Source organism: Carassius carassius, chromosome 26 (genome assembly GCF_963082965.1).
Source record: "Carassius carassius chromosome 26, fCarCar2.1, whole genome shotgun sequence".
NCBI classification, from domain to species: Eukaryota; Metazoa; Chordata; class Actinopteri; order Cypriniformes; family Cyprinidae; genus Carassius; species Carassius carassius.
In genome coordinates, this window is record NC_081780.1 from 1385410 (window position 1) to 1402170 (window position 16761).

At 34.3% G+C, this 16761-nt stretch overlaps 1 protein-coding gene across 1 annotated transcript; it reads right to left on the reverse strand.

Moving 5' to 3' along the window:
• Positions 1-249: 249 nt before the first annotated feature.
• LOC132105466 (anoctamin-6-like) lies at positions 250-16192 on the reverse strand. Its single transcript, XM_059510590.1, has 20 exons — positions 15915-16192; positions 14182-14249; positions 13824-13952; positions 12751-12819; positions 12281-12559; positions 12093-12206; positions 11132-11247; positions 10915-11049; positions 9964-10069; positions 9760-9820; positions 7229-7374; positions 7059-7136; positions 6226-6457; positions 5243-5412; positions 5042-5139; positions 4325-4455; positions 2951-3156; positions 2662-2870; positions 1405-1510; positions 250-1314 (listed from the first exon to the last, which is right to left on the reverse strand). The coding sequence occupies exons 1-20, from the start codon at positions 16000-16002 to the stop codon at positions 1108-1110; spliced, it is 2748 nt and encodes a 915-aa protein (XP_059366573.1). The 5' UTR covers positions 16003-16192; the 3' UTR covers positions 250-1107.
• Between the last annotated feature and the right edge of the window lie 569 nt (positions 16193-16761).

The window sequence follows — 16761 nt, forward strand, 5'->3', positions numbered from 1 at the left end:
AGTAAACCGATGTACTAAAATAACTAAAACTGAAATAAAAAAATTAATACAATTATATTTTAAAATATGACTAACATTTTAAAACTGAAAATGCAAAAATAAAAAACGAATTTAATGTAGCGCGCACACACAATAGCTGTATAACAAGGGTTACCACGCATTTTACGTTTACTGGGGTAAGTTGTAAAATAATGCATGTTTGCTAAAATGATGTAAACGCTCAATATTGTACATTAACCATTTATTTTTTTTATATATAAAAATGTTGTAGTAAATATGTGCAAATATAGGTATGTTTATACGTGTAAACATCGTATTGTACAAATTGGTAACACAAAACGGTAAAAATTCACATACAGAGCATGACTGAAATGTAAGCTGGCCCAATATATTAATACAAATTGTAATTTATGCCGTCTTATGCTTACATTAGCATGTGTGATAGTACCATGGTACAATGATGTTTTCATATTACCATAATAAACCTTAATTACAAACACCTCATTCATACAGTTATACAAACACCCTGGTACACGAATGTCCAAAATAAATGGCATTACATTTTTTTGATAGTATAGGTTATTTTAAAAAACATTAAGTGCATTGTTAATTTAAGTTTTTTTTATTTAAACTCCACAAAAAACTCGATTTGTCAGCATAATACTTAAAATAAAAATATATTTTATTGTTTTATACCAGATAATGAGCATTAGTTGAATAAAAAGTTGTTTATGATCACATATCTGGTTTTGATAATATGTAACAATATTAATCAAATGTATTGTCAAAACTAAGGCTGATCATTTTTAGTGGCTGTCTACAACAAACTGAAGCTTCTAATGATGTTTCTCACCCATAAAGAGCAATTTCTGAAAATATTAAACTTAGTGGTTAAAGTTTTATCTGCAGCAAGTGAATCACATCATCCAGAAACCATGAGCATATTATACAGCACTCAGCATGAGAAGTGTCTGTTAAAATGAAAATGACTATGCAAACATTCTTGGTCATGTTTGTTGGTCAAGATGGGGTTCAGTTCAGGCATTAAGGTGAAGGACGGTAACTGATGTCGGTTCAGATTTGACATGAGTTTTCAATTTTAAGGATTCACAGTCTCAGATCCAACTCTGGTTCTTCAATCTCATCCTGAAGATTGTCAGCAATGGGCTTCATGAGCTCCTTGAAGTGTCTGATGTTGGTTTCGTGCAGGATGACCTGCGTCAGGTAACGCTCGCGTTTGATCTGCTCCTTCAGAGCTTCCGGCACGTCCGGGATCATGTAGGCCAGTATGAACTTTGTGAAATAAACAATGTGCTGCGAGGAGAAGAAAACAGCATATTATCGAAAACAGAACAAACATGTTCAATTAAGTTATCATTAGTTGTATCACATTTAGTCACTTACCTCAACCACAATCATAAAAGCCAGTTTGGCAGCAATAACGTGCCAATAATGTATACTGTATTCATATTGATTAGGGTGACCGGGAGGATTCCTGAAATCACGATACCTGAAATATAAGTCAATTAATACACGAGTCATAGTTAAAACAACCGCAACTGACAACTGATCTTTATATAACATTGTTGTTTTGTTTAAAAAAAATTATAAATTAAAATAATTCAAAATGTTTTGTGGAAAATTTATATATATATATATATATAGGTAACACTTTACAATAAAGCTCCTTTTGATAGCATTAATGCATTAACATTATCTTAGATTATTGAGATTTATTCATCTTTATTAAATGTTAATTAATAAAAATGTAACTATTGTTTGTTGTGTGTATATATATATGTATATATACAAATATAACCTTGTTTTAAAGTATTGCCAAAATATTAAAGATAATTTAAAGAACCCTAACTAATACTCTTAGGTAGAAGTACAAAAAAATAAAGGTTCTTCTATATAAATAATGTTTAAATAATAAACTTTTAACTACATTCATTATTTTCTTTAAATAAATCACTTCAAAAAGATAAACGGCTAAATAATAAATCAAATATTACTAAATTAAACCGTTCTCATTTATATTAAGAGTAACATGTTGGACTAAAATAAGTTACTAAAACTAAAATAAAAAGCATATAGATATTGAAAAATCTAATCAATTAAAAAAGCACAACATGCTTACTAAAATGTTAACTAAAATTAACATAATATATAAAAGTATTTTAAAATATGTATTAATATTACACTAAATCGACAATGGATCTCACTAAAAACTGCACGAATTATTCAGTAATCATATCAGCAGATGTTTTTCCACAGAACTAAAAATATCTTTAATTCATTATTTATTTATTTTTTGCTTTGTAATCGGTTGTAGAACTTGTTTTGGTTTTAAATAACCTTTCACTGAACTCCACCTCAAAAACCACAGATCAATCTCTCTTTAATATCTCTTGCCACCTGCCATATTATTAGCCAAGCTTTAGCTCTCTTCTTAGCAAATCTATTGATGTCTTATGTGCTTGGATAGTTTTATATCAATGATCCAAACATACAGGTGTTGCAAGTCACTTATAATACTTTCTTTTCACTTTTCTAAATACACATGCCTGCTGTGTATTACACCGTCATTCCCAAATAAACATGCAGCATGATAAACTGAAAGCATTTTAGTGCATAACTAGTAATGTTTTACCAGCTCACCGGCATGTAGCGCTGTTGTTGAACCAGTATGGTGTGTCTACAGTAGGTTTGCTCTGGTTATTGAAGTGGCTAATGTTGAAGACAGAGAGCGAGCTGTCGATGAAGCCCTTCATAGTGTGTTCTGATCCACCTGAATAAGGGCTGACAGAAAATGCCCAGTAGTAAACCAGCCGCGGGATCATGTCAGAGGTGAAGGCAATGATGGCAGCCTGAAGCGGAAACACCTACAGTGAGTGAATGTGACCTTAGTTACACAAGATGCAAAGACCACGACTTCCTCTCTACCCACATTTGTGGCCACCGCTAGAATTGCCACCCCCTGCAGGATGGGCTGCCAGGCACCGATGTCTTGGGCCTTTTCTGGAACGACCCGTCGAGACTGAGTCGTGAACTTCCAGGCGTCCACGCGGATTTCACACAGATTGTTAAACAACGCCAGGAGAGGAGCCAATGGGAACGAGGCCACAAACAGAGTCACGAAACCAAACTGGATCACTGCAAACACACCAAAAAAAATATATATATATATTAAAGGGTAGTTAACTCACTCACACTCAGGCCATCCAAGATGTAAGTGGCTTTTAGCATATTTTTAGCTAAAATCATTGTCATTGGTGATTCATAAAATTCAAGTCAATGCCTACCTTCACTATGAGAGTCAAAGAAGCACATACAAGTAACATGAAATTAAAACTTTGTTGATACATTGAGGTATTACGAAGTGAAACAATCAGTCAGTGCAAGAAACTGAACTTTATTTACAACATCTTCACCTGTAATCCAGAGCCTAAGGCTAACGGACTGGAATGAACATTTTTTAGTGAACTGAATGAACCAGTTCACCAAGTTGGACTTTATTGTCTGAAACAGTTTGTTGCTCGATCAGCACAGATCTACAAGTTACTCAATCTAAACTCACTACTTTCAGATGCCTGACAGTCACTCCGACCCGAAATGAGTCAAAATACTATTGTATCTGACCCTATGAAGAATGAACTGATTCAGTACTCTGTCACTGAACTGAGGAAACAATTTGACTCAGACAGAAGACCGATGAGCCGCTCATATGTGCAATTTAATGAAAGGGCCAAATGAAAGTTTTTATGGATTCTCAATGTTTATGTAAAAAGGTGAGCTAGTTTATTTGCTTTATATGCTTTAGATATGCAAAACATCCATGTTTCACACCGTTATTGGGTGTTTTAATAATACAATTAGTATATTTTACATGTGATTATGTAAACAAACTGATAAATCAGTTATTTGAAGCAGTTCACAGAAAATAATCAGATTTCTCTGTTTGTTTGAGGCTCTGGATTACAGGTAAAGATGTTGTAAATAAAGTTCAGTTTCTTGCACACACCGATCATTTCTCTTCATAAGACCTCAATATATCATCAGGAGTCATGGGTATTAATTCTGTGTTGCTTGTATTAGCTTTTTTTGACTCTTAAAGTGCTGGTAGCCATTGACTTGCATTTTATGAATCACCAAGAACCACATTTTTTGATAGAAATCTTCTTTAATATTGTACTGAAGAAAATGAAAAATATCTTGTGAGAAAATGAACAGCAAATTTTCATTTTTGCATGAACTATCCTTTTAAGACAAATATGTTAATATACAGCAGCATCTCATGGTTCAGGTGTGTGTAAAGTCTCACCCATCTCCAGATATTCATAAAACAAGCCAAGCTTTCCTATCGGCTGGAGTTGATAGTCCTGTTCCCAGCGAGGAATCACTTTTTCTGAACCCACCTGGGTGCAATGACGAAATATCAGATTCTTCACCCACCTAGAAACACCACTGGTTATTAATCGATGCGCTTTAAAGTCTGTTAATAATCAGTGGCAGTGTTTTTAATATGTTACAGTTAATTCAGTTCAAATGTATATTATTTCAAGTAAACTATAACAACTTTAGAGCAGTGCTGATGGTTAACTAATAAAATGCAACAAAATTACTAAAACTTTAAAATTAAAACAGAAAATATAAAAACAAATGCAAAATATTTATAAAATCTATACTTTACTACAACGACACTGAGTCTCATTAAACTATAAAACTAATAACACGTTTTTGTTAACTGAATTACAGTTTAATTAAAATAAAATGGTTTTAGAAACTGGAATAAATTTAAATGAAAGCACTAAATTATTAACTGTAAATAAATAGATACATAAAAAAATTATCTTAACAGTTATATACAAAAAAGCAATAAAAAAACTATAAAAATAAACTATAAAAAATTTAATATATATATATTTTATTTCAACTCACTCCAAAGCATGTTTTTACAAACTGAGCGACAGGTTGAATGATTTTCTGTGATAATGTCAGCATGTCATCAGTCAGTTTGAGGTTTGTGTGTGAAACTCACGGCACTAGGACTTCCTGTATGTTGTTCCAGACAGCCTTTCCTGTCATGATGATTGACAGCTGTGTGGTCAGTTCAGTCAGACAGCCGCCAGGATCACACTGAAACCAACATTCTACACGTTACATTCAAGGAACACAGTTCTATATCAATTCATGCCAATTTGTGCCTGTAGTACCTCTTCATTTCACAGAGCAGTCTCACCTCCTCATTGCGGAAAGCACCAAACCAGTAGACGGGCTGTCCCGGATATCCCACCACCTTCCCTTTGAAGAAAGCGATGTAGAAGCAGGACGAGTAATAGTTCACAAACTGAAAGAGGAACATCTTCAGCGTCAGGCTGTTCTCGTACTCTGTTTTGGTCCGTGGCAGCTCTGCAGCACACAGAATGAATGTTTTTTTTCTGTAGGTCAGGATTTCTTAAACTGGGGTGAGTTAAATCATAAAAATGACAAACTGCAGTAAAAAAATTTTTTTTTTTTAAATAATTAAATATTTTATTTGTTTACCTGCATGCCATGAGACCTTTAACTGACATTAGATAATTGTGAAAATACAAATAAGGGCTTTTTATTGTTTATCATATTTTTAATAAAGCTTAAATGAAACAATGAAACAAAAAAATAAACAAAAAAGTGACATTTTGCCTTTGCAAAATTAAGTTGAAGTTGAAGTAATAAAATTACTAACTGGAAATAAATAAAAACTAAATAAACATAATTAAAAGCTCAAATTAAAACAACTGAAATAAAAATGTAACCTAAATATTAATATTTAAATAATAATAATAATAACAAAAAAAAAAAGAACATGCAAAAAGGAAAAATAAAAGTAAAAACCTTTTTTGACAATTTGTTTGTTTGAAATAAATCTGAAATAAAACAAAAATACAAAAAAAACTATAAATATTAGAAATGTTGCCTTGATATGATGAGGATGATAGAATTATTATTATTATTTTTTACTACAAACTCATTTATATTATTATACAAAAAAACCATTATTTAAAGAATAATTATACAAGTAGTACTAAAATAACACTGATGTCAGCATATTGCTTAATTAATGAAATATTAATTATTACCTAAACAATATTATCACTCAGAGGGATTCAGCTAACAAAAAACAGATGGGAATCATTAGTCTAAAAAATCACCAAACTAGTGTGAGTGAAAGGGTTTACTTACCGAAATCTGTGATCCAGATGGCCACTTTCTCATAGACGTTATTGAGAATCATGATGATGATGAAGCTGATGATGGAGGACGTGATGGACGTGGCCATCTGAGGGGTGACATACTCTTTGAACGGCTCCAGCTCCTTGTTGTTCAGTTCAATGTGCATGTTTGAAGAGAAAGTGATAAACATGGCCAGACGATACACGATCACGCCGATCACTGACGCTATGATCAACAGAACCTATAACAAAAGCATCAGACAGACACACGATACATTCAATCTCTCAAATCATTTTTTCCAAGTATCTTTTTATTATTTTATTTCCCTAAATTCCATTTTTTGTGTTTTAATTATTCTGTGTCTTTATATTTCAATTAGATTAGAATTCTACTCGATAATAGATTAGAATTCAAAAACAATATTTTAAAAGTAAAAAAAAAAAAAAAAATGTTAGGGCCCCAAATTCTGTGTTTTCCATTTAAAAAATTTCTGGATTTAATTTTTATAATTTAAGTAAATTTTAATAATCAAAAATCTTTTATTACTTTTTTGCTGTTATATATTTTTTATTTTTGTTTATAAATTGTTTATTTTTCTGGTAATTAAACGAAGACATAAAACATCAAATTTTTCTATTAATTAAATTAAAATTAAACAAACTCTTGCATTTTGGGGGGCAAACAAAATGCTGAACAACAGAGGTTTAATTCTAAAATAAGCTCTTATGGATGAAAAATTACGTGATTATAATATGGAAATCAGTACTCTTTTATTACTTCATTTTTTTAGATAACTTTTTAAATATTTAATTATATGTATGAAAGAGAAAGCACAATATTACCCAGAATAACACAGTGCTGATGCCACACGACACTCTCATGCACTTCCCGCAGGCTGTGTGCGGCACCTTCTCTTTCTCCTGTACAAAAACAAAAACTCTTTGTTAATGTCAACAACCTGAAAATAATGAATGCATCTGAACAGAGGCGCTGCGTATAGCGAAACTCATACCTTTGTAACAGGGTTCTCTCTCTCATAGATGCATTTGACCTCGTATTCGGGTCGAGGCTGTTCCTCCTGCTGAAGAAACTCCACCGTGTCCCAGTCGTGCTCCAGTTCGGCCTGATAGCGCTTCCAGAACTCCAGAAATAGAGTCACTGTCAAACACCAAACACGTTGGATACAAAATGCTAAGATTCACACAATGATACTGCATTGCAAAATCACAGTAATAACACTAAGGTACCATTGGTAAACTGTAAATTAATGCATTAAAGGGGTCATGAACTGCATCTGTACTGATCTCTGAGGTCCACTTATAATGTTATCAAGAATTTAACATCAGAAAGAATGATCTGTTTGAATAGTGTGATGTTTTGTAGACTCGAAAGTAAACTCCCACTGATATGACTGGCTAATAGTTGTGTATGTTCGACAGTGACATTCCTCACAGATGGACGCTGCTGTGATTTAGGTTAAAAATGCATTAACTCAATACATATCAAACAATCTGTAAGAAGAGCCAAAGCAATAGTGATCACGTAATGAAAACAGGTACTTGTGTGTTGCAACATTATAGGAACGTGTTTTAGTTTCTGTCTTTCTGAAAATCTCACATTGAACTGTGCTTTGTTTGTAACAAATCTGTGGTAAAATGAAGAGAACAAAGGACTGAAATTCACTGACGAGGTCTTTCCACAACTTGGCACTGAACAGTGCCTCACTGTCTTCAGAGAATCTTTATAGTTTGGTTTCTGTGTAGACCTCTGTGTTCGCATCACATTATTATACTACAGTGGGCGGGGCTAAACAGGCAGCGATGTAGAATCAGTGGGTGGAGCTAAACAGTCAGCGACGTAGAATCAGTGAGCGGGGCAAAACAGACAGCGATGTAGAATCAGTGGGCGGGGTTAAACAGTCAGCGACGTAGAATCAGTGGGCGGGGCTAAACAGACAGCGATGTAGAATCAGTGAGCGGGGCAAAACAGACAGCGATGTAGAATCAGTGGGCGGGGTTAAACAGTCAGCGACGTAGAATCAGTGGGCGGGGCTAAACAGACAGCGATGTAGAATCAGTGGGCAGGGTTAAACAGACAGCGATGTAGAATCAGTGGGTGGGGCTAAACAGTCAGCGACGTAGAATCAGTAAGCGGGGCTAAACAGTCAGCGACGTAGAATCAGTGGGCGGGGCTAAACAGGCAGCGATGTAGAATCAGTGGGCGGGGCTAAACAGTCAGCGACGTAGAATCAGTGGGCGGGGCTAAACAGACAGCGATGTAGAATCAGTGGGCGGGGCTAAACAGTCAGCGACGTAGAATCAGTGGGCGGGGCTAAACAGACAGCGATGTAGAATCAGTGGGCGGGGTTAAACAGACAGCGATGTAGAATCAGTGGGTGGGGCTAAACAGTCAGCGACGTAGAATCAGTAAGCGGGGCTAAACAGTCAGCGACGTAGAATCAGTGGGCGGGGCTAAACAGACAGCGATGTAGAATCAGTAAGCGGGGCTAAACAGTCAGCGACGTAGAATCAGTGGGCGGGGCTAAACAGACAGCGATGTAGAATCAGTGGGCGGGGCTAAACAGGCAGCAATGTAGAAGCAGGTGTTGATCTTCTGCGGAGGCGGTTCTTATCCACAGTATTACATCATAGAGTAGAACATTCCATAAGCTGTTGTTTTGGCAGACTGCCTTCAAAATAAGCTGTCTTTAGTCTAATGACTAAGTTTTGAGGATGTTTTTATAATACAATGACCTCTTATATGTTAAAAGATCAAGGGAAATTTGGTTATCCCAGTTCATGAACCCTTTAACAATAAACAAAACATTTGTTACAGTATTCATAAAAATTTAACTAAATATGAAAATAAAAGCTGATTCAAAATAGTAATTCAAACTATAATAGCAGAAATAATAAATATTTTAATATGTAATAAATAAACGGTTTAAAATGAAAAATCTAAATAAAATTAAGATTATAAAAAGCTTTATTTATCATTGTTAGGTGTTAAGTGTTAAGAAACTATAGATTTAAATATATTGATATATTAATTAAATATTTGATAAGTTTTTAAATGTTCTACTTTTGTTTTAATTTTGTTTAAAAACTAAAATTTTATTTAGTTTTATTTTTATATTTTCCCTTTTCATTTTAGTTTGCATTTTTGTCATTTTTAGAAGTTATATTAATACAATTAATACAATATTAAACACATATTAATACAATATATTTTTAATATAATGTAATTTAATTTTAGTTTTATGTGTTAATTCGTGTTAATTAATGAAGGTAAATAATGTTAACAAACATAAGTTGTAAAGTGTTACCAATGAAACATATAGCATACAAAAACAATAAAAGCTTTGTTGAAACTCCAAACATACTTATGCAATGCAACTAAACTTTTAACAAACATGACTAATCATGCTGCAATCTGGTTCTTAGCCAGAATAAGCTGCAATGTGGAGCAGGATTTCTGCCAGCAGACAAAGGTTTAGCAACATTAGCAGATGGGATCATGTGACCAGCGTATGACATCACTCACCCCAAACAGACATGAAGATTGCAAACACTAATGTCCCATAGTTATCGAATACACACAGTCTCTGTGGAGGAAAACCAATGCAGAAACACATTCTCAGCTTCAGAGCATTTTGCAAACAAAACAAACATCCGTTAAATCTTAGATCAGACAGCAAATCCCACAATCCTCCAGTGGAGAGGCTGTGGGTTTGTGTTTTTGACTCACTTTAGACGACTCGCACGTGGTGTTCAGCCTCCAGTACGGACAAATTTGATCACACTGCGGACACATAATGATTTCTCCACCAAGCTGAGGGTCACACACCTCTTTGCTGCCAAAAAAGTGTCATAATCAGTCAAGTACAGAAGTGTTGCACAAGACTGCAGCAATTGAGGAAAAATATTTTTTTTATATTTTTATTCATGTTTGTTTGTAGAGTTGAACAATTTGCTATGTATTTGTATGTAAAAAGACCCTATTTATTACTATGAATTAATATTATTTGGAAATGTTTTGGTTTTTATTACATTTCATAATAATGTTTTTCTTCCTACTAACAACAGTACTGTACTGTTAGCGGCATTCTGTATTTATATTTATTTTAATACACTTTAATATAATACTTTTTTCTATAGTTATTTATTTAATTTATTTATTTTAAGTTTTACTATTTAGGTTCATCAGATTTTTGTATTTATTTATTGTAATTTATTTAGTTTTGGCCAAAATTGTGTTTATATATCAATAACAGCAAACATATTAATAATGTTTTTAAAGTAATAATGTTAAGAATTACTGTTATTTTCACTGAACAAAAATCACTAAAAACTAAATAATTCATATTTCACTTTAATTTTAATAATTTTTAATAATTAATTTTTCACTTTCACTTTCACTCTAACAAAAGAAGTTAGACAGTCTTCATCACACTGCAGTGATACTGTACTGTTAGAGGTATTATTTATTTATTTTAATCCAATTGTATGTCATTTACTTATTTTATTTTTTATGTTCTGGCCAATATGCAATATGTATATAAAATAATAATAATGGTAAAACTACTACTACTAGTAATAATAATAATTATTATTATTGTTACCATTTTTACTAAATGAAAATGTAAAAAAAATGACATTATAATTTTTTACTTGGGGGAGAAAAAAAGGTCTGCTGTACCTCCATGTGTTGCTCTCTCTGGTCCCGTATCCATATATAAAACAACCGAGTCCGACAGTCGCAGCTAGAGCCAACATGAAGGTGTAGAAACCCAACCATGCAAAATAAATGCCAACCTTCTCACCAAAATACTTCCTTAAAGCAGAGGAGCATATTAACAAGCAGAAGAAAACCCAGAAACACATGAACACATCAGCAGAAAGCCACACAAACACACCTGATCAGATCCAGCGGCTGCATCTTGTAGAAGCTCTTGGGATGAGCCCACTCATTATACAGCAGAAACCGCTCATTAGGGCAGTCAGGCTCTTTAGATTTCACATTAAATCTGCACTGTTACAGAAATCACAAAAACAGTGGCAAAAGCACATCAATACTCATGCATCACTCCAGCTGCTGATTGATAAACACTTCAATGGATGTCTTTTTGCACTGCCTGAAAATTATCATAATAATCATGATAAGCATGCAAAATTTCAAAAAGGGTCTTGTTCTTAGTACATTCACCTGATGTATATCACATTTTATCCCATTATATGGAGTGATAAAAAGAGAAATCCAAAAGCCCCTCTTTAAAAACCTTTAATATGTTTTATCTAAATACCTGGCTTTAAACAGTGTTCAGATTCCTGGTCTGGAAATCAATGCAGATTAGTACATATTTAATTGCATAATGCCTCATTTGTGTATGTAAACATAACATTTCAGAAAAGCTGCAATACTAAACAATTGTCTTAAAATGCTGTGATCAGTGGTACTCAGGGTTATTATAGTCGACCAAAAAGAAGACTAAAACCATTAATAAAAAATGTTTGGAGCTAAAATAATATAAGCAAAGCATTAACTGAAATTATATACATCACCAAGGTATAATTTCTTGATATTTTAGAATCACTAAAACTATATATATTTTATAAATATATATATATAGAAAGAGAGAGAGAGAGAGAGAGAGACAATAATGATAATAAAATGACTAAATAAAAAATAAAATAAGAAAACGAATAGTCATATTTTATTTAAAAACATTTATTTATATAATTTCAGATTTACTTTTTGCTTAACTTGTTATTTAGTGCTTTTGACACTTTTATTAGTGTACTAGTGTGTTTTCTTTTTCTTTAGTTTCAACATTTCAAGTTTTCATTTAGTTTAATCAGTACACGGATGGTACTTACATCATGTAATGGATACGCAGCCTTATACACGCCTCCATCCAGCAGCTTACTGATGCCAAACTTCTTTGCGCATCCTTTGACTTCATACGGTGCTCGGGTGAGGATGTAGTACGCCTGCAACCCACGGCATGTCAGTAAAACACAGGTAAACACTGAAACACACAGAGACTCTGAGATGTTCAACACACCATTCTGCTCCTCACGGCCGGCGTGAAGAACTGCTCTTTATCCTTCATATAAAAACACTTCAGCTGATCTTTTCTGAAAGGAGCTGTGAAGAAGTCGGGCTCCTTGGCGATGACATCCTCACTGGGGTAGAAGTGGCGCGTGAAGCAGTTGTACGTTGATGACTGCGGGGCCAGATCATTGGGCTGGATGGGCAGTTTGATGTGCATGACTTCAGCATAAGTGCACAAAACCTCAAACGGCATGTGTACTTTCACATAGATGAGCTTCTCATCCACTACCTACAAAACACAGGGGGAAACTCTCCCATCAGCACTACAGGAAGACAATAACATTCCTGCAGATCACATCAACAGGTTCAGACAGGACTCGCAGTATCCTTTCCTAAGAAGTCCATATATACGGGTATAACTGATATAAACCAGGCAGAAAGAAAAACATTTCTATAGCAAGTCCTATTTAAATTACTTACAGATTGTGCCGCTTCCAATTCCACACCCATATTCATCAGGCTTCCTTCGAAAAACTCTCTGCGTCTTTTCTAGAGAATAATTTAGAGAATAAGAGGGAATGTAGATAAAACTGATTGTGAGGCGTATACATGACATTGTTGTTGCACAGGTCGATTGTTTCGCTTCATAAGACTTCAGTATATTGTCAGAAGTCACAGGGATTCATTTTGTGTTACCTGTATCTGTTTGTTTTTTTTACTTTCAAAGTGCCGGTACCCATTGACTTGCATTTTATGAATCATCAAGGAGCACAGTGTCAACTAAAAATCTTCTTTACTGTTCTATTGAAGACAAATGGCATCTACATATTTGATGGCTTGAGAGTAAGTATAACAGCAAATTTAAATTGTTAGGTGAACTATGCCTTTAAGGAAACGGTTCCATGGGGGTTAGTGATTGAGGATTTGAGGATAATGCATGTGAACATCACACATACACATTTGAGCATCTCTCACATAAATATCTGAACTTTATAAATTCAAAAGAGAAAATATGGACAGATTATCACTCAGAAATGTGCTTTGACAAGTTTCAAGATTTGTACCTAGTTAAGGCTGCTTAAAATCTACTTTCTAAATGCATATTAAAGATATTAGGAATTTTTTTTTTTACTTTGCCAACAACTTTTTATAAAACCTGGCATTTAAAGAGCAAGTTTGTTACAGAAAGCCTTATACAGCAGAGGAGCTTGGGATTTATGAATAAAGTTTTTGTCATTCTGAATCATAAAGTTTACAAACCTGCGGACTTCAACCTTTATATTACGAATGTTAAAGTTTATTAAAAATATTTAGCCGTTTAAATAAAGAATTCATTATTTAGAATGACAGTAGCCATTTACTTCCTTAGTATGGGGGAAAAAAAGCAAGTCTACCAACATTCTTTAAAGTATCTTCTTTAGTAAAATATCTTCTTTTGTGTATCTCTTGAGCTATGCCTTTAAGGTAATTGCTCAGATCACTAGCAGAGGGCTGGAAGTTTCTGTTAAACAACAGCTGAAGTAAATAAATGTGTGAAAGTGACTTTGACTTACTCTTCTCCTCATAACTGAGCCTTTTTTCTCAGGTGCATTTTTAGACTCATCCTCATAGACCAAAACGAAGTCAATCCTTCTCTTTCCATCGTTGAAAAATAGTGAATCAGGGTTACCGTTGAATTCAGCCTGTGATCAGAGAACTGATGTTACAGAAAGCTCAAAATCATCTCCATTAAGTGACGCAAAAAAACTTAAATGTTCCTTAATAAATAGCTTTGAGCTACTGAAATAATTCAGATAAATGTTCCACTTATAAAACATGATATTTGTAGTTTACTACAGCAACAAGTGTGTGTGTGTGTGTGTTTTGTCTAATAATATTTTGTTTATCAAGGCGGATTGAAAAGAAACAAACCCGTTCCACTTTTGGCACAGCTTGACCTTTTTGCATAGATTTGTATGTTGGCAGCTCTTCAGAATAAACTGAAAAAAAAAACAAAAAAAAACAACAAAATAACAAGGTAACATTCAAAAGCCAATACATGTGAGTTACAGTGAATGGGTGCCGTCAGAATGACAGTCCAAACAGCTGAAAAAAAATAACACATACACTGGAGTGGTGTGGATTACTTGTGGATTATTGTGATATTTTTATCAGCTGTTCGTCATTCTGACGGCACCCATTCACTACAGAGGATCCAATGGTGAGCTATATTTGTAATGCTAACGTAATCTCAGTCTCATCTCATGTTGGATGAGCTGAGCGTTAGGACATTTCTTTAAATTCAACGCTAATGACATGAAGTACCAAACATTCTTACACTCAAACTAAACTATTTCACATACAGCATGTGACCGCTTTGGAATTCTCTGATTTAATGTTTACTCACAGCAATAACATGACTTCAATAACATGACTTAGGTGCCCTTGAGCAAGGCATCGAACCCCCAACTGCTCCCCGGGCGCCGCAGCATAAATGGCTGCCCACTGCTCCGGGTGTGTGCTCACAGTGTGTGTGTGTGTGTGTTCACTGCTCTGTGTGTGTGCACTTTGGATGGGTTAAACGCAGAGCACAAATTCCGAGTATGGGTCACCATACTTGGCTGAATGTCACTTCACTTTCACTTTCCACTTTCCAAAGAGAAACCCCATCCAAAACAAACCAGCCAGAGAGCAAAGCATAATGGGGAAAAAATGAACTCAAATCAGATGTTGCTTGGCTGAGCAGAAAAAGACTACAGCAAGGGCCTGAAAACATCCTGTACAAGGAAAACTCATCCGTCCAGGAACATCTGATTGACTTCATGAATAACACCTCTACAACAGACACCCATTCCAGCACGGGAAATAAAACTATCCATAAAACACCCTCAGTGTATTTCAGACTTCTCTGTTTCAGACACGTGTATTTGTGAATAGTGTTTATCTACACCATATATTATATATTATTAACAACTGTTATTACTAAAACGTAATGAAAATAACATGTAATAACTTGTCATGTTGTTTGCAGCATGTTTATCCAGTTAAGCAACAGAATCAAAAGTGGAACAAATGAATTAAACATCTTCCATGCTGGACGTCCATGTAACGGTTTTTTAAGTTACTTGTTTTAGAACGTTCTAAGAAATTTTAAAAGTAACATTCCCATAAAGTTTGCAAAATGACGCAATGGAACGTTCTCTCTGCGTTCACATGACCCAGAAAAACATAAAAAATGACATTTTAAGCAATATTAGGAAAGCGTTCCAAGAGCATATTTTTTATGTTAGCAGGGTAAGCATTACAGTAGACACATAACAAAATACACACACTAAACACCAGCATGCAAATAACTATAACAGAAAACAACACTAATATCAGTTAGGAGAGATGGTGAGATACACAACGGGTCGTGTTGCATCGTTTAGCGTCTTTCATGTGCGAATATATTCAAGTACTTTAATCTGTATTCGCTGTTTATGTTAAATCATTTTGGACACATTATTTATGTGTTATTATCTCTAAAATATGACTTCTGATAAGCTAACAGACCTGCTGCAGCGAAAAAGAAAGCAAACTGCCCTGTTTTTTCGGAGTCTTGTAACAGAACAAGCTATAAAGATACAAAAATAGATAAATAAAAAGGAAAATATGCTGAAACTCACCCACATCTGTCATTAAAGTCATCTCTACGTCTCCGTTTTCCGTTTCTGAGTCCAGCTCAAGAATGTCATTGTCTTCTGCTTCACTCATTTCTGCGACTTTAAACTCGTCACAAACTTATTGAGAAATCAACGCTGCAGGTAATAGATGATCACAGGAGAATATACAGCAGAGACACGCACCAGAAACACATATTAGAAATCACAGAGTGAGAAAGAACCAAGTGCGTGAAGTTTCTCTGCCAGTCTGAACTTGCTGAAAGTAGGTGGGGTCGGAAGAAGGTTTCGGGGTAAATGCATTGCAAAAAAAGGTGGTTGTTGTTGATATGTTCTAGTTTCCGCTTTTGCAATAATATCTCACTATCATGTTTGACTTCTGGTTTGCGCATGGTTCTTGTCTATGTAATGTTACATCTTTTTACACTTGGTATTGGGTACATCAAGTCATATAATATTTTTCTGTCACTAGTAATTTAATCGCTCTGTTTAAACTAGCCACTCTGTATACTGTTTGAGCAAATTATTAACTTGAAAACACAGAGTTAACTCTTACGGAGGGATTTGAGTAACTGGCGTGTGCATAGACTTTCAATAATTAAAAAAAAAACCCTATCAGATGTTCTATTATACTTAAATGTCCATGGTTAGTGAAACTAATGGTGATCCTAGCACGCAAAAGCGTCAGTATGTGTCTATATACAATAACACCATATGCAAATATCACGAAATAGTGCAAAGGATGCATACTACTAACGTTACCCTGAAAAACATTTTACATGGAGATAAAAATAATAATAAAACCTAAAGGTTCTCTATAGTTTTGTAGATAGTTGATTAAGAAAAAGGTATG

Excerpts from the sequence above, each read along its gene's own strand:
- LOC132105466 (XM_059510590.1), bottom strand. The coding sequence starts at position 16,002 with ATGAGTGAAGCAGAAGACAATGACATTCTTGAGCTGGACTCAGAAACG. Across the intron at positions 12,560-12,750 it reads AATTGGAAGCGGCACAATCT|GTAGTGGATGAGAAGCTCAT; the intron begins GTAAGTAATTTA and ends TGTGTTTTGTAG. Across the intron at positions 3,157-4,324 it reads TTATGAATATCTGGAGATGG|TGATCCAGTTTGGTTTCGTG; the intron begins GTGAGACTTTAC and ends GTGTGTTTGCAG.